Source organism: Brassica napus, chromosome C9 (genome assembly GCF_020379485.1).
Source record: "Brassica napus cultivar Da-Ae chromosome C9, Da-Ae, whole genome shotgun sequence".
Taxonomy (NCBI): domain Eukaryota; kingdom Viridiplantae; phylum Streptophyta; class Magnoliopsida; order Brassicales; family Brassicaceae; genus Brassica; species Brassica napus.
The window spans coordinates 5,613,775-5,635,577 of NC_063452.1; the positions used below are offsets into that span (position 1 = coordinate 5,613,775).

General features: G+C 36.9%; 8 protein-coding genes across 12 annotated transcripts; 3 read left to right on the forward strand and 5 right to left on the reverse strand.

Annotated features, from left to right (window-relative positions):
- Positions 1–3,882: 3,882 nt before the first annotated feature.
- LOC106357655 (SAL1 phosphatase) lies at positions 3,883–5,978 on the forward strand. Its single transcript, XM_013797337.3, has 7 exons — positions 3,883–4,198; positions 4,346–4,421; positions 4,506–4,579; positions 4,660–4,871; positions 4,946–5,270; positions 5,493–5,646; positions 5,716–5,978. The coding sequence occupies exons 1-7, from the start codon at positions 4,133–4,135 to the stop codon at positions 5,883–5,885; spliced, it is 1,077 nt and encodes a 358-aa protein (XP_013652791.1). The 5' UTR covers positions 3,883–4,132; the 3' UTR covers positions 5,886–5,978.
- Positions 5,979–6,205: 227 nt separating this feature from the next.
- LOC106357656 (photosystem I reaction center subunit N, chloroplastic) lies at positions 6,206–7,415 on the reverse strand. The gene is made up of 3 exons (XM_013797338.3): positions 6,729–7,415; positions 6,518–6,643; positions 6,206–6,422 (listed from the first exon to the last, which is right to left on the reverse strand). The coding sequence occupies exons 1-3, from the start codon at positions 7,023–7,025 to the stop codon at positions 6,333–6,335; spliced, it is 513 nt and encodes a 170-aa protein (XP_013652792.1). The 5' UTR covers positions 7,026–7,415; the 3' UTR covers positions 6,206–6,332.
- A 188-nt stretch (positions 7,416–7,603) lies between these two features.
- LOC106357654 lies at positions 7,604–9,114 on the forward strand. Its single transcript, XM_013797336.3, has one exon. It carries the CDS (start codon positions 7,756–7,758, stop codon positions 9,022–9,024), a length of 1,269 nt encoding a protein of 422 aa, XP_013652790.1. The 5' UTR covers positions 7,604–7,755; the 3' UTR covers positions 9,025–9,114.
- Positions 9,115–9,173: 59 nt separating this feature from the next.
- BNAC09G06230D lies at positions 9,174–10,701 on the reverse strand. 4 transcript variants are annotated; one of them, XM_013797339.3, is made up of 7 exons: positions 10,538–10,701; positions 10,043–10,169; positions 9,894–9,956; positions 9,777–9,824; positions 9,652–9,705; positions 9,499–9,559; positions 9,174–9,410 (listed from the first exon to the last, which is right to left on the reverse strand). In XM_013797339.3, exons 2-7 carry the CDS (start codon positions 10,115–10,117, stop codon positions 9,361–9,363), a joined length of 351 nt encoding a protein of 116 aa, XP_013652793.1. In that variant the 5' UTR covers positions 10,118–10,169; positions 10,538–10,701; the 3' UTR covers positions 9,174–9,360. The 4 variants fall into 4 exon arrangements, with proteins under 4 accessions (XP_013652793.1, XP_013652794.1, XP_048625787.1 ...); XM_013797340.3 differs by having other exon boundaries at positions 10,043–10,159; positions 10,538–10,693; XM_048769830.1 differs by having other exon boundaries at positions 9,652–9,824; positions 10,043–10,159; positions 10,538–10,693.
- A 527-nt stretch (positions 10,702–11,228) lies between these two features.
- On the reverse strand, positions 11,229–11,575 carry LOC106357658 (40S ribosomal protein S28-2). Its single transcript, XM_022709728.2, has one exon. The coding sequence runs from the start codon at positions 11,573–11,575 to the stop codon at positions 11,381–11,383; it is 195 nt and encodes a 64-aa protein (XP_022565449.1). The 3' UTR covers positions 11,229–11,380.
- LOC106357653 (protein LNK1) lies at positions 11,229–14,845 on the reverse strand. The gene is given in 10 exon segments (XM_048767599.1): positions 11,229–11,576; positions 11,858–12,612; positions 12,700–12,835; positions 12,938–13,086; positions 13,213–13,812; positions 13,938–14,244; positions 14,333–14,628; positions 14,630–14,737; positions 14,779–14,789; positions 14,839–14,845. Coding segments are annotated over 9 exon segments (1,680 nt in total). The 3' UTR covers positions 11,229–11,576; positions 11,858–12,546.
- A 706-nt stretch (positions 14,846–15,551) lies between these two features.
- Positions 15,552–16,817, forward strand: LOC106357652. Its single transcript, XM_013797330.3, has 3 exons — positions 15,552–15,808; positions 16,299–16,455; positions 16,545–16,817. Exons 1-3 carry the CDS (start codon positions 15,632–15,634, stop codon positions 16,685–16,687), a joined length of 477 nt encoding a protein of 158 aa, XP_013652784.1. The 5' UTR covers positions 15,552–15,631; the 3' UTR covers positions 16,688–16,817.
- Positions 16,818–17,152: 335 nt separating this feature from the next.
- On the reverse strand, positions 17,153–21,242 carry LOC106356141 (ubiquinol oxidase 2, mitochondrial-like). 2 transcript variants are annotated; one of them, XM_013795960.3, is made up of 5 exons: positions 20,987–21,242; positions 20,679–20,878; positions 20,323–20,451; positions 19,738–20,226; positions 17,153–19,591 (listed from the first exon to the last, which is right to left on the reverse strand). In XM_013795960.3, the coding sequence occupies exons 1-5, from the start codon at positions 21,168–21,170 to the stop codon at positions 19,532–19,534; spliced, it is 1,062 nt and encodes a 353-aa protein (XP_013651414.1). In that variant the 5' UTR covers positions 21,171–21,242; the 3' UTR covers positions 17,153–19,531. The 2 variants fall into 2 exon arrangements, with proteins under 2 accessions (XP_013651414.1, XP_022566152.1); XM_022710431.2 differs by having other exon boundaries at positions 20,679–20,890; positions 20,987–21,241.
- Between the last annotated feature and the right edge of the window lie 561 nt (positions 21,243–21,803).

A 21,803-nucleotide genomic window follows, 5' to 3' on the forward strand; every position in this document is an offset into this window, starting at 1 on the left:
AATTTTTTTTATATGAAAGTATTTTTTTTATTTCCATAGATTTATTTTTAAAAATACTTCTGGTATTTTGAAAAAAACATATATCTATCAAATTTTTTAAAGAAAAATAATAGTTTGGAAATTAAATTTTTTTTTGCCCAAGGGACCATGAATGTGAAATCATTTAAGTAAATATCTCATTTTGATTTACCAAAAAATTGCTTCAAAATATCACAAACTAAGAAGTGATGCCTTACTTCAAGCAATGATTAATTTATAATGTATTAATATCAATATTTTATTATATTTATTTTCATATTATTTAATATTTTAATTTTAATATTAGTAGTGCACCCACCATAAAAATTTCTTGGCTTCGCCCCCTGGCCATATACAATATTAGGCTTAGACAAATGAAATATTGGTCTAAAACTCTCAAAATTTAATGTTAACAAATCGTTAAGAACAAAGTTTTATTAAGATTCTTGTTAATTTATATAATTCTTAAAACCTCAGGAGCTTCTCTATAACAACTCGTGTTCCTATTAGCAAAATACATATTGGTAATTGAACAAAGCTTGTATTCTTACATACTTGCTAACTCTTTTGAAAGAACGTACAAATAATAAAGGGATCCACTACAGAATATCAAACAAGTAGAGCATGTGCAGATTCGACGCATATCAATGCTCTAGTTCTCACCCTCTTGAGACGGTGTGAATGAGTTTCAACCAGTGAAACCTCTACACAAGGTCACAAGCCTATGAAAGCAGAACATAAACGATTGATTTAGAGGTAGATAAGTAGGCTATATACAAATTAATAACTTAGTTGGTAGAACGAACAAAAACAATACGTGCATATTCTACCACCATCCCACGTCTCTCTTTCACTAGCTTCAGCTTGTAAACAAGTTTCAACCATTAACTGATGAAACAATACACATTAGCTGAAACGAGAGAACGAGAGATATGGGATGTGGTAAGATGATCTATCCGAGTAGACAATAGAAGAATTCCAGTTAGGGGTACATTTACGTAGATAGATTGAGAGACTAAAGAAAATTGAGCGACTATATAAAGAGATAGAAGAAGGCTTTAAAATAAATTTTAACTCTAAACATAGAAAATCACATTTTAGGGTTGAAAACATTGTAACCGAAGATTTTCTTATCTTAATTAGAAGATAATCTATTCTTAGAATAGAACAATCTTATCGCATTTTAGGGTTAAAACTTAAAACATTGTAACCAAAGATTTTCTTATCTCAATTAGAAGATATTAATTCTTCTTTTATTCATTTCAATACAACAATCTTACCCCTTGAATTAATATAAGGGCCACGTTATCAAATATGTTTTAAAATATAACATATTCCTGTGTACATGTTTTGATATCAGTTGTCTACTTTGAAGTTTGAAGTAAATTATTAAATTTTAACTTTCAAAGAAAACGTAAAATTTATTACTTATGTATTGTTGTGTTGAAATCTTCATTTTACTAATTAGTTCTCTTTTAGGTTTGGGACTAAAAGATAAAATCTGGTTTAACACACTCTAGAGAATTCAAGATTTTATCGTTTTAGCCAGTGCTGGTCCAACATTTTTAGATACAATAAGTAAAAATTTTATAATATTTTTTATGTTTTGATCATATATATAAAAGTATATTATAATAAAAATATATTATAATAAAAATATATTAAAATATAATAAACTAATTAACCTCTATTAATGATTGGTGAAGGTGGCTTCATGAAATTATTTGTATAGTAATGTTAATCAGTGTTACCATAAATATTTGATTATATTTAATCATAATTATACTAAAATCATTTGTTAATACGGAATTTTAAATTAAACTACATATTATTTATCAGTTCCATAGAAAATATTTCTTACAAATATTATAATTATCAAAAAATTATAGATTCATTTACATATCAATATTAACAAAAATAATAATATGAAAAAAGTAAATAAAAATGTGGATCCTCAAAACTATATGCTTTAAGCATCTCCAAGAACAGCCTTATTTTTAAGTTTGGAAGAACCTTAAATTTGAGGTTCGAGGGTGTTTCTCTCCAATAGTAAAACCTTAAATCTAACCTTTAAAAAAAATTCTATATTTGCATTTAGTCCTCTATATTATTCAAAACTGAACTAAGTTATCAATACTTTTATATATAATATAACATACATTAAAGTAATACTAGTGACAATATTGATTAATAAACACACAAAGTTATAATAAATAATAACTGACAAATTTAAACTAAATCATTAATTACAAATAAAATACTAAATTACTCTATATAATAAAAAAAAGTAATGCTTTTATATATAATCAATTAATGAAAGTTTGAATAATACATTATTTTTTTAAATATTTATATGTAAGTTATGAACTAAATCATTATTTACATCTGGAAAATTAACGAAATATGAAAGTTATAAAGACTAAAATGATAGATATTAAAGTTAACAAAATTATTTAGAATACAAATAGTTATGAGAACAGAAAAATATGAAACCTCAAATATAAGGTTTTGTACAGTGAAACTTGAAATATGAGGTTTCAGTGTACAAAATCTTATAATCTGAAGTTTTGAGGTTGTTTTTGGAAAACATAAAATTTTATATTTGAAGTTTTAAGGTTATTTTGAAAATGCTCTTAATTGGCGTTAAAAATAAAATTGTTTAGGTGTTTGCCTTTGGGTCCGCCCTGCTTTAGCAGTAGTTAAGTTGGCAATTAACTTGGAGATACATATTTGATCCCTGAGATACTAGAGTTAGGCTTTTAATCCTTAAACATCTTAAATTATTAAGATCATCTACAAAAGAAACTCTATAACTTCAAATATAGAGTTTTTTGCTTCCCAAAAAGAAACTTCAAAACTTCAAATTTAGAGTTTTAAGAAGTAAAACTTCATATTTGAAGTTTCACTACTTAGAACTATAAATTTGAAGTTTCATCTTTTTATTTGCATCTTACTCCTTATAATTAATTATATCTCACATTTATGATTCTTAAGTATTTTCTCATTCATAGTTTTAATCTTTAAAACTTTTGTATACTTTAAATATTTCAAATTTATTTAAATTTAAATTTTACACATAATTTTTTTACTAAAATTAAAAAAAAAAGATTCATAATATTTTAAAAGTAGAATTAGACAACAAGAATATTACAAAAGAAACTTAATAGAAACTTTTTTAAGAAGATATATGAAGACATAATTATTACATAAATTTAAATATTACAACAACACTAATAATCTAGTAAAATTTCTCCGGAACTTCTAAAATATTTTCCAAACAAATTTTGTGTAACCGAAAATGAAGCATTAAAAATATAATTTTATGTAATAATATGGTATTTTTCTTGTAGTTTAATATTTAATTATATATTTCTATTTATAATTTTATATTTTAATATAAAATTTTATTAATTAATATTACTATAATATTTTTATATATGTGCTAGTTATCTATAATTTTTTTATGGATTTATATTAATTATGACAAATATAAGGAGCATAGTGTAAATTACAAATAATTTTAAAGTTAAATTTGAAGTTTTACTTTTGGACAAGAACATTTTGAAATTTTAAATATAGAGTTTTACAAATTCTATAATAGAAAGTATTTTTGGAGATGCTCTAGTAAACCAGATTTTGTATAAATGTTAGAGACTATTTTCTTGGGCTTCATTAATCAAAGCTGCGTTTTTAATCTTCACTACCTATAATTTCACAATGTCTCAGACACCACATCCACGTGCGCGATATCCCCAACAGCCAAACTCAACTACCAAGCTATGAACTTTAAAGTTTTGATTTTTGACCCTTTATTTTCGTTTGTCTTGGTTCGGTACTAAATAACAAGCAGGCAATTGGGCTTTTCTCTACAGAAACTAAAATACAGGGTTTAGTTCAAGAGAATAAATAAGAACGTGGGTGCGTACGGTAAATTTGGAAAATTATAATAATTGTCTTTTGCAATTTCAGACAATTGCTTTCGGACAACGAACGTTCAGTTTCAGACATTTGTATCAATTTCGAGATCAAGAGATTCGTATAACCCCGCATCGTGTCCGTGTATCCGGAAGAAAGCCGTCTCCTTTATCTGTTACTCTCAGAGTAGTTTCATCAAATGGCGTACGAGAAAGAGCTTGATGCCGCTAAGAAAGCTGCTTCACTAGCAGCTCGTCTCTGTCAGGTTCGGTGCTTCTCCTCTGTCTCAGAACTCTTAAAGTTTGATTCTTTTACAAAACCCATCTTGAATATGTATTGCTTCTGTAGAATCTTGTGATATTTCACCTTTGTTTGGATGATAATCATCTTTTTGTTTGGTTGGTTGATTCAGAAAGTTCAAAAGGCTTTGTTGCAGTCTGATGTTCAATCAAAATCTGATAAAAGTCCAGTCACCGTTGCTGATTATGGTTAGTTTCAATCTTACTGAGATTGAAAATGTTTTCTTTTACATAGCCAATACATAGTAACTGTCTTTTTGTTGTGTCTTTCAGGTTCACAAGCAGTTGTTAGTTTACTCTTACAAAGAGAGCTCAGTTCTGTACTCTTTTCATTGGTGGCTGAAGAGGTGAGTGAACAAACACTTTATGTAGATGTTTTCATGTTTTAAGGGACTCACTCACATTGTCTTTAAAACTATGTGTATAGGACTCAGCTGATCTACGCAAGGATGGTTCTCAGGATATTCTTGAGCGCATCACAAAACTCGTCAACGACACATTGGCTACTGAGGATCTACTCAAACCCATTGACTCTACTTTATCAACAGATGATATTCTCAGAGCCATTGACTGTGGCACTTCCGAAGGTGGTCCTAACGGTCGACACTGGGTCTTGGACCCTATTGATGGCACTAAAGGGTAAAGTCTTTAAATCTATCTTTGAGAAAAATATTGGTGTGTTTCTAACACTGAACTTGTTTGGTGGATTTTAGTTTTTTGAGGGGAGATCAGTATGCAGTAGCATTAGGATTGCTAGAGGAAGGAAAAGTAGTGTTGGGTGTGCTTGCTTGTCCAAACTTGCCATTGGCTTCCATAGCAGGAGACAAGAAGAACAAGAAGAACTCTTCTTCTTCAGACGAGAAAGGATGTCTCTTCTATGCTACAATCGGTTCAGGGACATACATGCAGCCTTTAGATTCGAAATCTGAACCAGTCAAAGTACATGTCTCTAGCGTTGAGAATCCTGCAGATGCATCCTTCTTTGAGTCATTTGAAGGAGCTCACTCTCTCCATGATCTATCCAGCTCCATTGCCAATGTAAGTTGCTTCTCTCTGTCTCCCCCCACCCCCCAATGTGATTGATTCTGCAACCTTTTGATCAATTGTTCAAGAAATTGTTAGGCGGTAACTACGCGTTTTATAGACCGATTTTTTTAAAAATGATTCTATAACAATCGTTTCGTTTAGCTTATTTGCCGCCTAGACCGATTTTTAGAACAGTGCATTTGAACAACGTTTTCTCTTTGCTAAATAATACAGAAACTCGGTGTGAAAGCGCCACCTGTCAGGATAGATAGCCAAGCGAAGTATGGAGCATTATCAAGAGGAGATGGAGCTATATACTTGAGGTTCCCTCATAAAGGATACCGTGAGAAGATTTGGGACCATGTAGCTGGTGCTATAGTTGTTACAGGTGACATAACATAGTAAATCATTTCTCCTTATGTGAATGTTGATTTGAATGCAATATCTTTTGGTGCAGAGGCTGGTGGGATCGTGACGGATGCAGGTGGAAAGGCATTGGATTTCTCGAAAGGGAAGTATCTTGATTTGGACACTGGCATTATAGTTGCTAATGAGAAGATAATGCCTCTGCTTTTGAAAGCAGTTCGTGACTCCATTGCTGAGCAAGAGAAACCTTCATCTCTCTGATTCTTTCTTCTTTCCTTCTTTGTGTTTTATTTCTTTGTAACTCTTTGTTTCACAACGAATAATGTTTCATTACACACTGAGAGTTTTCTTCCATTTTCTTTTAAATAACTAAATAAATAGCAGTGTGTTAAAAAAAAAAAAAACTAAATCAATAACAGTGTAACATGATAACTAAAACTATCGTGGAAAGAGAGTCTCTGTTTCAGTGAAACAACAGAAACATGATAACTATCGCAGGTCTTAAAGATGAACTTTCTTGAGGTTCTTTGGTAAAGTTAGATTACAGTGAGATGCATTGCTCTTGGGTTCTAATCTCCCAATAGAGGTTAACTTGATAGATTCAAATGGATATGAGAACTTTGATGAATCAAGACAGTGAGAGAGATGGGTGATAGATACATTGTTGAGTTTATACAAGAATGGACAGAAAAAAAAAAAGAAACATGTTCACCATTTCCAGAAAACATTGGAACCACACTTGAACTTGTCTTTGCCTTCGCATTCCAACGCCAAGTCTTCTGAGATAAATGGGACTTTCTGCATATACAAAAACCAAGAACATGATAATCTCTTCAGTTAACTATCTCCCAAAGAAAGAAAGGAAAAAGGTTGATTTATTTGTTGGAAAGAACCTTTTGCTTGGCAAGATCTTGGCAACCAGTGAAATTCTCAGGGAACTTGCAGCTTCCGAATTGGACAGTAAACGCTCTCGCAAAGTTTGCTCCACTTGTTGCCAATCTCTTCTTATCATTAAGCTCCTGTCATCAAGAATAAACCATTACTTTGCCTAAAAGGTCTCTTTAGAGATGCCAACAAGATTTAAGAACGTTTTCAAGACTTTACTTTGTTGGCTTTGCTCTTCTCGAGGTATTCATCGAAGACGCCAGCATTAGCAGAAGCAGAAACAGCAGCAGAGGAGAAGAGTGTAGCGGCTAAGACAACCATTGCGGATCTTCGTCCATTAACATCATCACCACCAACTCTTTGAGCTGCTTTGATCACCGGAAGCGTTTGTTTCTTCTGACCAAAACCAACTGATGAATTCACCAACCCCACTTTCTGGTTCAGCTCTGCTGAGCTAGCACCAGAGATAGCGTAGCTGCATGTGAGAACACTCGAGTTCATGGCCGCCATTAACATACCCTGTTGTTTCTCTTTTGCCTGTTCAGAAAATTCAAGAGTAGTCAGGTCTTTGATTGGTTGGGTGGTGAAGAAGGAAGAGATTTAGATTTTAGTATTGGAGATCAAAGTGGATGATGATGATGATGACGTGGACGTGCATGTAAATAAGGGATTGTGGTTGTAATGTGGATAAGGTGAGATTTCCTTCGGTCCTATTGGCACAAAAAATACAAAATCTTCGGTAACTAAGACCATGATTAACCCAGATTCTTAAAAACTGTTTCTTAGCTTTTAAGTAAAAAAAACTAAGAACCGTTTCTTAAATATAAAAGATATAAGACTTGTTTCTTAACCGAAAAGTGTAAAAAAATAAAAATAAAGTGTCAAATTATGAGTTAAGAACTCCAGAAAAAAAAAAAAATTTCCTCCGGATGTTTTCAGGCGTTCAGAAAGTTCAAATTTTCGGTGGGAAATAAAGTCCACAAGGTGCAGTTGATTAATGCAATTAATCATATTATAGTGATTGGGCCGTGAGCTGGAAAGCCCACGTAAGATGACCATATAGTTCTTTACGCTCTTAAACCACCCCATAACTTTCATAAACTTTCCGAATTACCCCACAAGAAACAAATTGTAACTGCCAGTCCTCATCGTCTTAAAGAAAATAATTTAATTAAAATCCTCCCTTCATTTTCGGTGTCGCTACAATCCAGCGAAAACTCCCCTCTTGTCACAACGCAGACCCACGATGGACTTCTCCGTCAAACCTAACGGCGGCTCACCATCTCCGTCATCTTCAACCACCCCTCACCGTTTCAAACCCTCCGCCGCAACTGCCTCCGACCGAGATCCGATGCATTCGTGGTGGGAGTCAGTCTCCAAGCAGCGCTCTCGCATCCTCTCCCTCTCATCTCTCCTCTCCGGCGGCGACGAAGCCCCGATCTCCTCGCTAGCCGATTCCGATCGCCCAGCGCTGTCGCTACTCTCCTCGCGCCCCGCTTACTCCTTGATCTCGGCTTCTCTCCGCGATCCATCCTCCGGATCCGGATCCGACCCGCTCTGTCAGTGGCTTTACGAGACTTACCTCTCCTCCGATCAACCGCTCCGCCTCGTCGTCCTCTCGTTCCTCCCTTTACTCGCCGGGACCTACCTATCTCGAATCCACTCCTCGGACTCCTCCTCCCTCCCTTCCCTCTCCGGATTCGAGGCCGTCCTCCTCGCTATCTACGCCGCCGAGGTGAAATCACGCGCCGGGAAAGGCGTACTCGTGCACATCCCCGATCTCTCTCAGCCGTCTCTCTACCACACGCCGCGAAACGGCGTTGATAGATCGCGTGATTCCAACCACGTGGGCTCCGTTGGAGTCCTGTCGCCGCAGCTGGAGCCTCAGGTGGCGGTGAAGTCGACGAAACGCGCCGGGATAGTCGGCGTGGGGATGCAGTGCTACTTCAAGGAGATCTCTCAGATGCCGGCTTGGTCTAAGCTCGAGCTGTGTAGCTTCGCTGGCGCTTGGGCGGGTCAAGATTGCGATTGCAAGGAGAAGATCGATGGAGAGGGAGATAAAGTCTTGGCGTTGACTAATGGATTTGTTGATTCTTCGTCTTCTTTAAATGGAAGCAGTGAGATCGAGGCAGCGGAGGAGGAGGAGGAGGAGGAGGAGGAACAGGTTATTAGCTCTAATGGCGTTGGAGTTGGAGTTGGAGGAGGAGGTGTGAGGATTCCACTTCCGTGGGAGCTGCTTCAGCCGATTCTACGGATTCTTGGTCACTGCTTGCTTAGTCCGTTGAATAGTGAAGATGTTAAAGACGCAGCTTCCAATGCGGTGAGGTCGTTGTACGCAAGAGCTTCTCATGATTTGAACCCGCAGGCGATTCTGGCTACGAGGAGTTTAGTTAACCTTGATGCAAGCGCGCGGGCTGCTGCGAAGACTGCGTCTGCGGAGAGTGTTGATGGGTCGTCAAATGTTAACACTCCAAGCAAGTCGAAGAAACCAGAGATTTTTCTGTCATCTAAGTGAGTTTTCGTTTGGTTGGTTTGTGTATTGTTGAATATGGGACAAATGTAGAATCATTGTTGTATGATCATTGATTGAGTTGTTTTCATGACTTTTGAGGATGGATTTGGTTTGTGAGTAAATTGAGGAAAATGCTGGTAATGAACTTGTAATGATACCTAATTCAACTCTCTTTAGGCAAATGATTAGAGTATGATAATGTCTTGAACTTGGAGACGCTATGCGATCAAGTTGAAGATGTTAATGAAAACCATCTTGTTAGTTTTCAAATGGACAGACAAAAAGATATGATTATAACAAAGTTATTACACAAGAGTTTCCATTTTCTCTCTTCTGTCTCTACTCCTCGTTGCCGGAAACTCCCTCGGCCTGAGCAGCTCCTCCTCCATCTGTAATGATATCAGAGCAAAGAGATTGATCAGTAAGTCCTTAAAATTTTGCTTCGAATATGGAGATGATAAGATGTGAAAGTTTAACCTTCACCGCCATCGGATGGAGCACATGGAGACTTCCTGTACCGCGTCTGCTGCTGTGTTGGCTGCAAAAGTGGTACGAAGATCTTAAGATAGGAAACAAGCAGCAGATAGAAAGATACAAGCTGGATCGTGGTTTGGTTATAGGCTCATATACCTGTAACTTGGGACGAAGAGCTTCGAGGGGTCCCTTTGGCTTAGCAACACCTTGCTGTTTACAATGACAACATGAGAATGGGACTCTCTATATTTGAAAACCCGAATCAAAACAACAGTCGATACCTTTCCAAGAGCCCAATCAGCTGAGTCAAAGTATGCTCGCTCATGATCCTGATACAAAACCGCACACCTCAGAACACACACAAAATCTCCTTATTAGAGAAGATAAAAGAAACTTACCTTGGAAATGAGAGGTGGTTTCTTTGGCATGAGCCCTCCATACTTGTTCTTTACAGCAGCCTCCTACACAAATGCAATCAAAGAAAAGAGTTAGATCACAGCATTTGATCCCACTATTATCTCTAGTGTGTGAGAATTAAGATGGAAACCTCCTGATGTGATGATGGCATCGACTTCTCTGCCTCACTAGTGACGTTTCCTTTCAAATCATCTACGCTAGACATTATTATATGATGTCTCAAACGCCACCAAAACCAAAAAAGATGCTGCACAAGTCTAATAATACAAAACGTTACTCAAAACCGAACAACCTGTAGATTCTGCTTTGGAGATTATCTAACGATCAAATATTCAGCCACGTGGAGTCAGATCTCAACAATGCGAATATAGATAAGGATTGTATAAACACAGCTAAACACAAAGCCAATACGAGATCAGATCACCAACAAAGAACAACCAAGGGGAGAATCAGATACGGTCAAATCTCAAACGGGAGCTAAACACAAGCGATAGCTAATTAAATTTCTGCGTTTGCGAGATTGTAAAATGATGTGACGACGTAGAGAGAATCAGATAATACTCAATCGAAGAAGAAGAAACGAAACAAAACATTTGGAGAAAGCGAGATCGAGAAATCGACTAACCAGGAGGAAGGATTTGGTATGCCTCTCTCTCTCTGTCTTTTTGCAGTTGATCTTTAGAAAGAAACTGAATTATAAAGGATGGATGATCGTGTGGGGGAGACAGGTAATAGAGAGACAGATGATTTGGGGAAAAGGGTCATTTTCTATCCCTGCTTTGTGCATTTTCGTACCTAAACAAAAAAAAAATAAGTGTTAAATACGATCTAAACTAAAAATTAATTTGAATTATAGACTTGAATTCTAAACCGTGCATGTAAAAACTACATTGACTAATATTGCGTTAGTCAACCCTTAAATTGAACAAAACAAAGCCGTTTTATAACTGAGGAAATTTTACATTTTGTTCAACTTAATGGTTGACTAACACAATGTTAGTCAAAAGTCGATTTTACGTACACGGTTTAGAGTTTAAATCTATAATTCAAATTAATGTTTAGTTTAGATCGTAATTAACCCTTGTCTCTTGCTTGGGTACGAAAAAACATGAAAAACATGACGTGAATAGTAAAGGTGGAAAATTGCTCTTTTCCCAGATGATTTGGGATACATATAAAAACGCAGAGAAGAGGTTAAATTGGTAATTATAATAACTATGAACCGTAACTCGGTAATTAATCACTCTGGCATTTACATTATATGACCATCAAATGCATTGTACGCGTTAGAAATTAAGTTGATGATGATGGCTTGATGATAATAATGGCACATATGTTTAGTCTTAAAAATTCTTCAAACATTGTCTGAACAATAAAGACTAATTAACACATAGCAGTTTTCTTAGAGAAAAACAAAAAGAGAAATGACCATCAAAATGTTAAATCTTGAGAAGACTTTGCATAAGAATCAACGGAGTCTTCTGGCTTCTCTCTCGGACTCGAGGAGAGTGAGGATGTCTCCTTCCCTCACCGGTCCTTTCACATTCCTCATGATAAAACGGTCCGAGTCTGTGAACTTCACTCTTACCTGAGTCACCTGACCACGCGAACCTGTTCTCCCCATCACTTTAACAACCACGGCGTGCTTGATCTGAGAATCCATTCTGCCATCAACACACAGATATCAACCGTAAGATCAAATCAAAGTAATGAATAAAAAGCAATAACTAGCTCAAGACTCGAGTCAATTGATATTGAATTAACCAATATGATTCCATTTTCTTGCACCACCTATCTTCCTTCCTCTGCTTTGATTCAACTAAGTCAACAAAATCTACTAGTGCGATGTGTGAGAAACATTATGCAAAACCACCGGGGAACACAAGACTAAGATAGCTACAAGGATCTAAAGAAGCGCCGCACGTTAACGGAGCGATGAACAAACCTGTTGACGGAAGCGGCGGGTGCTCAAGAAGCTACGTGAAAAGTCGTCGAGTTTGCTAAAAACCTAGTTTTAGTTAACTGAGTAATAAATTTATATAAAGCATAAATGGGCCATACTTACAAGCTTATGTGAAAAACTATGGGCTTTTAAAAGCTCATGTTCGTATTACATGCTATAAAAAAGAGTAAATTGGCCAGACCTACAAGCTTATGTGAAGTCCTTATCAAATGTTATCTCTTTTCTTGGTTTTCACGGTTCTGCTTATTGGAACTATGGTTATCTCCAGTTTAGACATTCACGGTTTCAGCTGGTTTACAGGTGAAGTCATGGAAGCAAAACCTCAACTAGTGTGAATACATGAGAGAAGAAGAAGCTGCAGATCTCCTAAGGTCTGAATATCTTACTTAGCAACTTGAACATATTACAACGGCAAAGCACATGCATGTTTCAGACCCGGTTCGAATAACCAAGTGTACAATCAAATTCGAACCGGAATCTAAAACTAGGAGATTATCCCAACTGCGTTACAAAATCCATGATTCTAATGAAAGAAACAGTCATGGCTTAGGTAACTAACCTGAGCTATGCCAAAGTCAACATTAGTATTAACAACCATATCTCGAATACTACAACACTGAAAGAGCCAGCTTTCGGTTGACATCATTATCTGTTGTCACTTGCTTTCGGTTCTAAGTTCTCCGAGTTTCCTCTTGTTTCTCTATCCTCAGACTCGGACTACTATTGGGCTGAGGAACCTGTAGAGATTATGATGACTAAAATGAGGCACTGGGCGGTACAGTCTGAATGGCTGTATGTAAAAAGTAAGTGTTTGTTTATGTTACCACTGGATGAGATTTATAAGAGAGAACGTCATGATCTGACTAAAGAGATGAGTCTGAGGGTCTGTGAAACAGCAAATGAGCTATGGACCTGTCTATAGGGTTTGTATCAGCTTCTATATCCATGAATCCAACATACCTGGATGAGAACAAATATAAGATATTAAAGACAGAATCTACACAAACTGAAAGATGAGTATGCAACACGAGATAAAGGATGAAGGATGCAGCTGGTGCTTACTTGTCTGTTTCACCTGTCTCGAGATGCGACCCTGCATCTTTGACCCGTCTGTTTCCGCCATTTGGATTCATACAAATATGTCTCTGCTCCGCGCTTTTTCCCAGTCGGTATAAGCTGTCTCTTATGCAAAGCTTTGTCCTAACATCCAACTGGAGCAAGCAAAGTGCACATCAACAAATGTACACGTAAGTTTATTAAGATATACAACACTCACATTCAGAGCTAACAGGATATTATTATACTTGTATCATCTATTATCTATTGACAAGGTGTACCTGTTCTATGACTTGTTGAAGTTGGCGAAAACTTGTTGCTTCCAGTGAAATGTCATCCACTAGAGAGCTAACACAAGAACTTTCCTGCCTGTTTGCTGGTTCCAATTTGGCTGCAGCTTTTCTGTGGTCATCCTCAAGCCCAAATTTTTGGATAGGAGCAGAATCAGAAAACACCATGGGATTTGTCTTGCTACTCTTCCTGGTACTGGCAGCAAAAGAAGGAGGCGAATCTTGCCCGGGCTGCAAGTTGGCTCCTTTTTCAAAGCCCTTCCTACACCGATCATCAATGGTTGGACCTTGTAAGATTTCGATAGATTGTTCCTGATTAGATGTGTATGACTCATCTGAAGCAGAGGAAGGATTGGGTTTAATCTCAGATTTGATGCCAGAATTACTTTCACATGCTGATATTTGATCACAATTGAAATCTGAGTACGGAACACCTGGTTTTTGGAATACGGATGGTGGGTAATACTGATTTGCGTCCATTCTTTCACTGGAAATACCACTGTGTTGTAATGTAAAACTGTTTTCCGAGTATCCATCACTTTTCCCATCCAAATGGTGAAGATGATCTGTCTGTTTCTTCCCAAGATTAGCCTGTAAACAACAGAAAGTGCACAGATATGAATTGCTGGAAGAGTATCAAGACTTCAGCATTGGGAATAATCAAACCAAACACAATGTTGGGAAAGCAAAGTTTATTAAATGGAAAACTAACTAACCTCATCAACCAGCATCAACATATCCTTCTTCTGCAAACTCGTATCATATACATTTTCTGAAGAGTTTCCTAGAGCACGGTTGCACTCACTGTTGTTTAAAAGATCTTCAACACCATGGTAGCACTCACTGTTATTCAAAAAGTCTTCAACCTGCAACATAAGGGTTCTTTGATTTCCCAACATTGTATCTGGTTTGATATCATCTGTCATCGCGGCTTCTGTATCCTCATTTGGCTGAGCAGAAGAGAACCATCCCAAACCATCTTCATTACTAAGACTGTCCAAGCCGAAAGTTGAATCACAGCTCCTGTCACATCCAAAAAAAAAAAACAGGTGTAAGCTCAGTGAAAAGTTACCATGTTTTTCATATAAGAGACGAGCCCCCATTGTGTTACCTAAGCATGTTGTCCATATCTTCAAAATTCCCAGTGTGGCCCCAGCCATAGAGGAAATCATCGCTTTCTTTATCTCCATCATCCAGAATATTATTATTGAGGGAAAGGTTATTGCATACACCATCATGTGTTGCAGTGAAACCATGATCTGAGATCTTTGTATCTTCCCACGCCATATCCTGATCATCTTCCCCTGATCCCGCATCACCAGAACTCTTTTTCTCAGGCCAGGGATTTCTTCCTAACATATCGCCCTCTCTCTTGATAAAAGTATTACTCTTTAAGCGGTTAGTTCCCACTACTCATATCTTCATGTATTTGTTTGTTCTTGCTACTAACTATAACTGGAAACTGGCTTCCACCCTCCTCATACACCAAGTCTGGCACTATACCATCATCCTCTAGCTGAGAAAAAAAAAAAAAAACAGGCAAAAAACTTCAGCTACCAATTTAGAATCTGCGTTAGCAAGCCCAAAAATATTATTAGCAAACTAATTTAAATAAACATGGCATCATTATATGAGAATTAATCACTAAATACACCATCAGCGTTATTTTGTTACTGACTCTCAAGAGCTAGTCAAAATGATCGCTACACCTGAAGACTGGCCGGCCTTTGCAGCTGAACTTAACGAGTTTAAAACTCTATGGGCGTCCTACCAAGATGGATAAGTGGTCTACAAGAGCAGATCCAGTAACACCAAAGCAGACTTCCTGGCAAGACAAGCTCAAACAAGGAAGCGTGTTTTCATCAGCTACTTCTACAACTCAATAATTGAGCATACGAACCACAAATTCAAATCCAATCCAATCGAAACAGATTCTACCAAACGTGAGAACGATCAAAACCCCCAGAGAGTCTCAACCAAATTAGCTAGCTCACCTGTACACAGATGTTTCCAACAAAACTTCACCGATCAAATAATAAACCAGAACGAGGAAAACAACAGATTCCTAGAGTTGGTATCGATTCATCGAAGCTAGATCGAAAAACTTTGTAGAAAGATGTTCGGCAGAAGACGATAAAGCGCTTCCTAATTTGTGTTTAGTCAAAAAAGACAAGTGATCGTGGTTTCGACACGTGGCAACGCAATCAAAAAGTTTGACGGGCTGGGTTTAGCATCAGTTCCAGTGATATCATTGGTACACGTCATTATTATGGGCTCTCCTCTTATTGGTAAAAACGAAAAGGCCTAAATGGGCCGAGGAAGAAAGCCCAAAGAATCTTTTTGTTCGTGTTTTTCTCAAGTATCGAGTCTCCGGGGAAGGAGAGAGGGAGATCCTTCCTTTGATCTTCCGATGGAGGAGCAGATGGGAGGGAGCGAGGATAGATGGAGAGGTTCACTAGAGAACATAACGGAGATGGCTTCGAATCTCGATTCTCTCCAGAAGCTTCTCCTCAAAAAGGCTGTCTTCGTTGAGGAAGACACTTTCTCTAGAGCTTCTCTCGTCTCCGAGCAAGCCCGAACCATCAAGGTCCGTTTAAAAAACGATTGATCTGGAGTTTATCGAGGTTAATTGGCTGAAAAGTTGCTCTCTTTTAGTTGATGATTTGACTAAATTTGATCGCTCGATCTGCTTAACCATTATTGCCTCAGTGATTTTGTGGATATGATCTGATTGATATTTTTGAAACCTCGCTACTCTGTTAGATTGAGTCATTACTCTAGCTCAGTGTGAGCATAAGATGGTGAATTTGGAAACTCATCAGTTTCATTGTGCTGCATGAGCTCGAAAGTTTGAATCTTGGTGCCTGAACCACCAAATTGCACCAAACCACAACCCCTGAATACTTGTGACTAGTTGGATTAGTGATTACCAATGAGCTTGTGGCTTTGATTTTTTGATCTATTGATGCTGCAAATGATCACAAAATCATGAAAGGCTGAACCTTTGAGGTTTCCCCATGAAGTGTGGAAGAGCAATAATTTTTGTTTGTGTATTCTTTTCAATGTTTTTGGTTTAGGTTCTTGAGCAAAGGGTACAAACACTAGAAAGAGAACTAGATGCTGCAATCACAGCTGCTGCTCATGCTCGCTCAGAGAAACGCCAAGCTGAGTCCTCTCAAAAAGCTGCTGAAACACGTGCCCTAGAGGTCACAAAAGAGCTTGAAAACACCACAAGTACGTATGTATAGGATTATCAGTGCGGTGCCTGGCTAGGTTGCATCAGGTCCGGTTTCATATTCTTTGGTTTGATGATATTGTTCCAGAGGTTTTCAAGCTGCATATGGAGGAGCTCCGAGGGATGCAAGAACAGATATCCAAACGTGATAACGAGATCAAGCTCTTGGAAGCTATCATCCAAACGCTCGGTGGAAAAGAGCGACTGAGAAAAAGCGGTGTTAAAGAGTGATCATCCCTTTCTTTCCACTTGTAATATTCTTTGCAACCCGAGTTTGTGTGACATTTTTCTGTAATCATATACTCTCACAAGATAAAAAAAAATATTAATCAAAACTATGTTATAAGTGAGTTCTTTGTGATTTAGTCTTTGGATTGAATAGAGATTCACTTTTCTGAAGCCTTTGCTGAGGAATGAATCAGGGAAACTCGAATGAACTTGGATAAGGAACGATCGCAGGAAACAAACACAAGGTAGTAGCTTAAGTCACCTACAGAAAGCAAGCATACTACAGAAGACAGAAGTTCCCATGCTTGGAGATGAAACATCATCAACACAAGCAAACATGTTTTGATACACCATGTCTTCTTCTTAAGTATGCAGTCATTCCTGCAAGTGATATATTAACCGAACACAATTCAGAAATCAACTTCCATTGGTGGTTTTTTGAATAAAGTGTACTGTTACCCACATCAGCATAAGGAGATTGACTACGAGCTTTGTCGCGAGGAGATGGGAACCTATCATTTCTCTTCCTTTCAGGAGAGGCCTTTTCAAGAGAAGGGCTTCTTGGGCTACGGCTACGGGGAAGAGGAGTCAGAGACCTCTCTTTGCTTCTTCGCATTTCATGAGAGGCTTTTAGTGGGGGGGCACTTCTAGGGCTGCGGCTGCGGCGAGCAGGAGACGCACTTTAGCAAGTCAAAAACTTGGACTCATGATAATATTTTCAACAACATGAAATAAAGAGGTTGGAAAAGGAAGAGACCTGCAGCGCCTGCTCCTCTTCCTGTAGTCTCTTTCCTTCCCTATAATCATCTCGGGACCTAAAGTTTATGTAAATCAATTACAAGTATTCAGACGTGCACGAGGGCTAATCCAATAATAAACCACGAAGTCCCTGCAACTCACCTCCTACGGGGACTGCGACTTCTCCTTCTAGGACTACGGCTTCTTGACCTCCGTGACTTTGGAGGCGGTTCCACAACTCTTCCTTTCGAACTGAAACAATAATCACAAAACTAATCAAAATACAATTTACATAAGCATGGCAAACGAGTATAACAAACTCACATCTTCTCAGCATTTGGACCATATCTTTTGCATAAGTACAATTAAAATACCAACCTTGTTTGTGTAGATAATTGAAGTTGGTATCTTTTGAAGCTTTTACCCTCTTTTCCTATGAAATGCTTTTCTTTTCTTTCATTGCATCCTTTACAATTTATCATTTTCAATGCTATATTTGTTTCAACATTTCTGTTTCTAAGAAAATCTACAAATTTGATTACTGTATTATAAGAAAAATAATAGCAAAGAGGTATATATTGATCAAAGTAAACAAAATAAATACATAAATAAAAATAAAGAAGACCAACCTGATCAGATTAGGTTTTCATCTTGACAATACATGAGTCTTCTTGGTTTCCCCTATGACCTCACCTGAGTTACTTAAAGTACATTTGTTGCCTTCTAATTATCATCACATTTTTTTCCCTACTGGTGGCACGTCTGAAAATTTCAAAGCCTTGTATGTGTATTTACGATGAGTCTTTCTTAGTCTTGTTCCCTGAATTATCACCACCACACAAAATAAGCATTTCCAGCAATTGAGAACTGATATAATCAAGCTTAAAAAAAAAAAGAGAATTGATATAGTCCAATTTGAAAATATTAAAATTAGTGACTTGTTTTTTTTATCACCTGGTATGTAGTTTTGGTCAATATCTTAAAAGCAACAGAGGAAAAAGCAATAATTAGATTAGAAGAGAAGAGAAAAAAGGTTATGAAAAAATAATTTAACATCATGCAAATTAGGAATTGAGCTTGAAGAGGTTGATGTTTTTAGAGTTACTAACATGGGCTTTTCAGCCAACTTGGAGTACGCTCACCTTACCCGTCCATTTCAACAAAAAATAATTCTTAATATATTGAGAGGATTTTTGAAAACTATTGTTGTGCCACCATTACGCCAGAAATTCTGTTGATATGGATCAAAAATTGTAGATTCGATATTGTGTATGCGCCAGTAAAAGTCTTTGATCATCTACATGTATAAAAGTTTACATTTCCACGTCACATTTTGTAAAGGGTTAGAAGCTGTTACACAGAATTTAAGAATTAAAAATTTCTGAAAGCAATAGAGATAAAGTTAAGTGTAGGAGAAAGAGATCAACGATTCCAAAATGGTGAGATTGCAGGTTTAGTGTGAGAATTTGTAAGATTTTTTTTAAAATTTTATAAAAATATCAGTTAAACGATAAATAGACAAACTGTTTTGCAATTTTTTTTTTGCCTTTTTTTTTATAATTTTTTTAAACATTTCCTATGTGTCAGAATTTGATTGTGATTTAGTATATAAAGGATTTAGCTAATGCTAACACTAATTTGTTTTTTCAACATGCAGGTTTAATGTTTATCAAAGCTTAGGCAAAAGGAAAAAGATTTACTGTTATAAGCCAATGGTAACTTGTTTTTTTTTATAAAGCGAATAAAACATAAACACCACACAAAAAAAAATAGAAAATAAAACAATGTTATAAGACGTATCACAAAGACACAAACTCACTTTTTAACGGTTATGCCATATTGTTGCAGAACAAAAAAAAAACGGTTATGCCATATTAAACCGTTATAAAATATAATATAAAATATAAACTAACGTCTACTGATTATATTTACATCGTTTTAAAATTAAACTAAAAATTAATAAAATATTATTCTCTATTATTGGAAACCTGAAAAGTTACAGGCTTCCACGATTCTAGTTTCATTATGCTAACCAAGATGTGCAGTACATTCATCATCACACTCCAAAACGATTTTAAAAACTAGAGTACGTAATATAACAACTTTTCGCTAGTGATAACCAATTGGAGCTGCTGCTTCTCTCAATTCCTTTCCTTGATTACGAATGTCCTGCGAAATAATAACTCAACATGCAATATTAACAGCTCACAACACACAACTCTAACTGAAAAAAATCACATACTACTAATCGATATAGTTCTCAAGATAAAACTGCAAAAAAAATGGTTCGTGTGTGTCTACTACACTACACTTACGGAAGCAAAATGGTTGACATCTCGATGATGAGCTTCATCAGCACGAATCACAGTGACAACATCCTTCAACGTAGCATCCTCCGGCAACCTCCAATAATCAATTGCAATCGCCGGCGCCTTAACGTTCTCGATTTTCCCATCATCTATGTCTTTAAGAAACTCCGTGTAAGAATGTATAGCTTCTTCTTCCAAGTATCCAACGATACGATGAGCCAACCGCGGCGAAACCACGTAGCAAGTGAAGAAAGAGCTGAAGAAAACGCCTTGAACGAGTATCACTAGAAGACGCTCGTACCATTTGGGTTTGACTAACTCCATCATCGTCATTAGATGCATCCTCTCATTCTCTGCTTCTTCTAGCAACGCTTTGATCCAACCTCCGCTGTGTTCGAATCTTCGGATTGATTTTAGGTGGAGGAGCATTCCTCCTACCATTCCCGGTACTGCTGCTACCGTCTCTAGCATCATTGCTCTGCATCCGTAACGTCTCTGAGGACAAAATAGTAAAGTTTTGTAAGAAGATTTGAACGTGAAATGGTCTATACAAAACGCATGCATGAATATTATGTCATGCGAGGATCATGCCTGAAAGAATATGTCGGTGGGAACACGGAGGATCTTGACTATCACGTACGCGATTTTGTCGGCCATATTCTCTGGAACGTGGTGCTTCTTAAAATCTATCGTTAAGTCTGCTTGATGTGTCTCCCACGGCTGTTCCAATACATTATTTTAGATGCTTAATATCATTTCTACGAAACTCGAGATATATATAGCTATATAACTAAACAGATATGAAAATTTGATTTCACAAATAATTTACTAAAAGCTCATTTTCTCTTTAATGAAATTTTTTTTATGCTTGTCAAAATATATATTATCACATCATTGTCAAAATATATTTAAACACAATTCTAAAATTTTTGTGAGATTAAACTTACCATAAAACAGTTCCAAGGCCATTTGGACCCATCTTTGCGAGCAATTTTCATCTTGGCCGTCTCTATTCCCCAATAACTCGGAACCGCCACAGATCCACCGCCGTCTTGATCTTTCTTCACCTTATCGATCCTCGGCTTTTCATCTTTCTTCTCGGTAGCCGACGCAGAACACATCCTCCTCCACCTCATGTTGAAATCTCCTATCAAGTATACTGTTCAAGATTTAGAATGCATAAATCATAATCTACGTATATATTGCTGGATCCTATATTTTCTAAGCTTGTCGAGAATCCTCTACAAACGCACACCTTGGACATGCTCAGAACGGATATTAAAATCGACAAAACCGCCGCACCAGTCATGAACTGGCATTGGTTTCTTTGTGTCTTCCCCATTTTTAACAGCGGAAACACACCTCATGAACATGTTACGATTCACTCTGCTGTGTACAAGCAGAGCTCGTAAACCTGTCCTCGCAGCTAGTTGACTCATGACTCGATACACACACTCGTTTCAGATCATATGGTCTAATGGATTTGGATATTATTCACTTCTCGGTAAGTCTTGCAGATGTTAGGAGAAAGGAGAAAATGTGACAGCAGCTGTGTTCGCGGCAAGTGCTGCTAAGTACACGTGGTTCGAGTCTAACCGTTGTTTCATACTAAAAATATTTCTTCTAACGGTCGTGATTTGATCATTTGAGTAGTGCAAGCAAGCGTAGGTGAATACACTAACCAGGGTGCTTAAGTGGGGTGCTTAATAATTTTTGGATTTAAAACAAAAAAAAATATCCTAAAAAATAAAAAATGCTACTTGAGGGGTACTTAATTAAGCTGTCGAATAAGTGGTGCTTGAGGGGTGCTTAATCATTTATTAGTAAAAAATTGATTAAGCAACCCATTAGATGTGCTAGGGTTTAATACCATGATTAACCCGAAGTTCTTAGAGTGAGGTTTTTAGCAGAAGTTAAGAAACTGTTTCTTAACTTTTAACTAAAAAAGCTAAGAACCGGTTCTTAAATAAGGACTTTAAGAACCGGTTCTTGTTTTTTTTAGTTAAAAGTTAAGAAACAGTTTCTTAACTTCCGCTAAGAATCCCACTCTAAGAACTCCGGGTTAATCATGC

What these genes read in the sequence shown, in the direction of transcription:
- LOC106357652 (XM_013797330.3), top strand. Translation starts at nt 15,632, where the DNA reads ATGGAGGAGCAGATGGGAGGGAGCGAGGATAGATGGAGAGGTTCACTA. An exon ending in AGCAAGCCCGAACCATCAAG is followed by an intron (nt 15,809 to 16,298) that starts GTCCGTTTAAAA and finishes TTTTTGGTTTAG; the next exon opens with GTTCTTGAGCAAAGGGTACA. An exon ending in AGAGCTTGAAAACACCACAA is followed by an intron (nt 16,456 to 16,544) that starts GTACGTATGTAT and finishes ATATTGTTCCAG; the next exon opens with AGGTTTTCAAGCTGCATATG.
- LOC106356141 (XM_022710431.2), bottom strand. Translation starts at nt 21,170, where the DNA reads ATGAGTCAACTAGCTGCGAGGACAGGTTTACGAGCTCTGCTTGTACAC. An exon ending in CCGTTCTGAGCATGTCCAAG is followed by an intron (nt 20,891 to 20,986) that starts GTGTGCGTTTGT and finishes AATCTTGAACAG; the next exon opens with TATACTTGATAGGAGATTTC. An exon ending in ATGTCAACCATTTTGCTTCC is followed by an intron (nt 19,592 to 19,737) that starts GTAAGTGTAGTG and finishes ATTATTTCGCAG; the next exon opens with GACATTCGTAATCAAGGAAA.
- BNAC09G06230D (XM_048769830.1), bottom strand. Translation starts at nt 10,117, where the DNA reads ATGTCTAGCGTAGATGATTTGAAAGGAAACGTCACTAGTGAGGCAGAG. An exon ending in CTCTTCGTCCCAAGTTACAG is followed by an intron (nt 9,560 to 9,651) that starts GTATATGAGCCT and finishes CCACTTTTGCAG; the next exon opens with CCAACACAGCAGCAGACGCG. An exon ending in TCCATCCGATGGCGGTGAAG is followed by an intron (nt 9,411 to 9,498) that starts GTTAAACTTTCA and finishes ATATCATTACAG; the next exon opens with ATGGAGGAGGAGCTGCTCAG.
- LOC106357658 (XM_022709728.2), bottom strand. Translation starts at nt 11,575, where the DNA reads ATGGATTCTCAGATCAAGCACGCCGTGGTTGTTAAAGTGATGGGGAGA.
- LOC106357656 (XM_013797338.3), bottom strand. Translation starts at nt 7,025, where the DNA reads ATGTTAATGGCGGCCATGAACTCGAGTGTTCTCACATGCAGCTACGCT. An exon ending in AGAAGAGCAAAGCCAACAAA is followed by an intron (nt 6,644 to 6,728) that starts GTAAAGTCTTGA and finishes TCTTGATGACAG; the next exon opens with GAGCTTAATGATAAGAAGAG. An exon ending in AAGATCTTGCCAAGCAAAAG is followed by an intron (nt 6,423 to 6,517) that starts GTTCTTTCCAAC and finishes TTGTATATGCAG; the next exon opens with AAAGTCCCATTTATCTCAGA.
- LOC106357655 (XM_013797337.3), top strand. Translation starts at nt 4,133, where the DNA reads ATGGCGTACGAGAAAGAGCTTGATGCCGCTAAGAAAGCTGCTTCACTA. An exon ending in CCTATTGATGGCACTAAAGG is followed by an intron (nt 4,872 to 4,945) that starts GTAAAGTCTTTA and finishes GGTGGATTTTAG; the next exon opens with TTTTTTGAGGGGAGATCAGT. An exon ending in TATCCAGCTCCATTGCCAAT is followed by an intron (nt 5,271 to 5,492) that starts GTAAGTTGCTTC and finishes TAAATAATACAG; the next exon opens with AAACTCGGTGTGAAAGCGCC.
- LOC106357654 (XM_013797336.3), top strand. Translation starts at nt 7,756, where the DNA reads ATGGACTTCTCCGTCAAACCTAACGGCGGCTCACCATCTCCGTCATCT.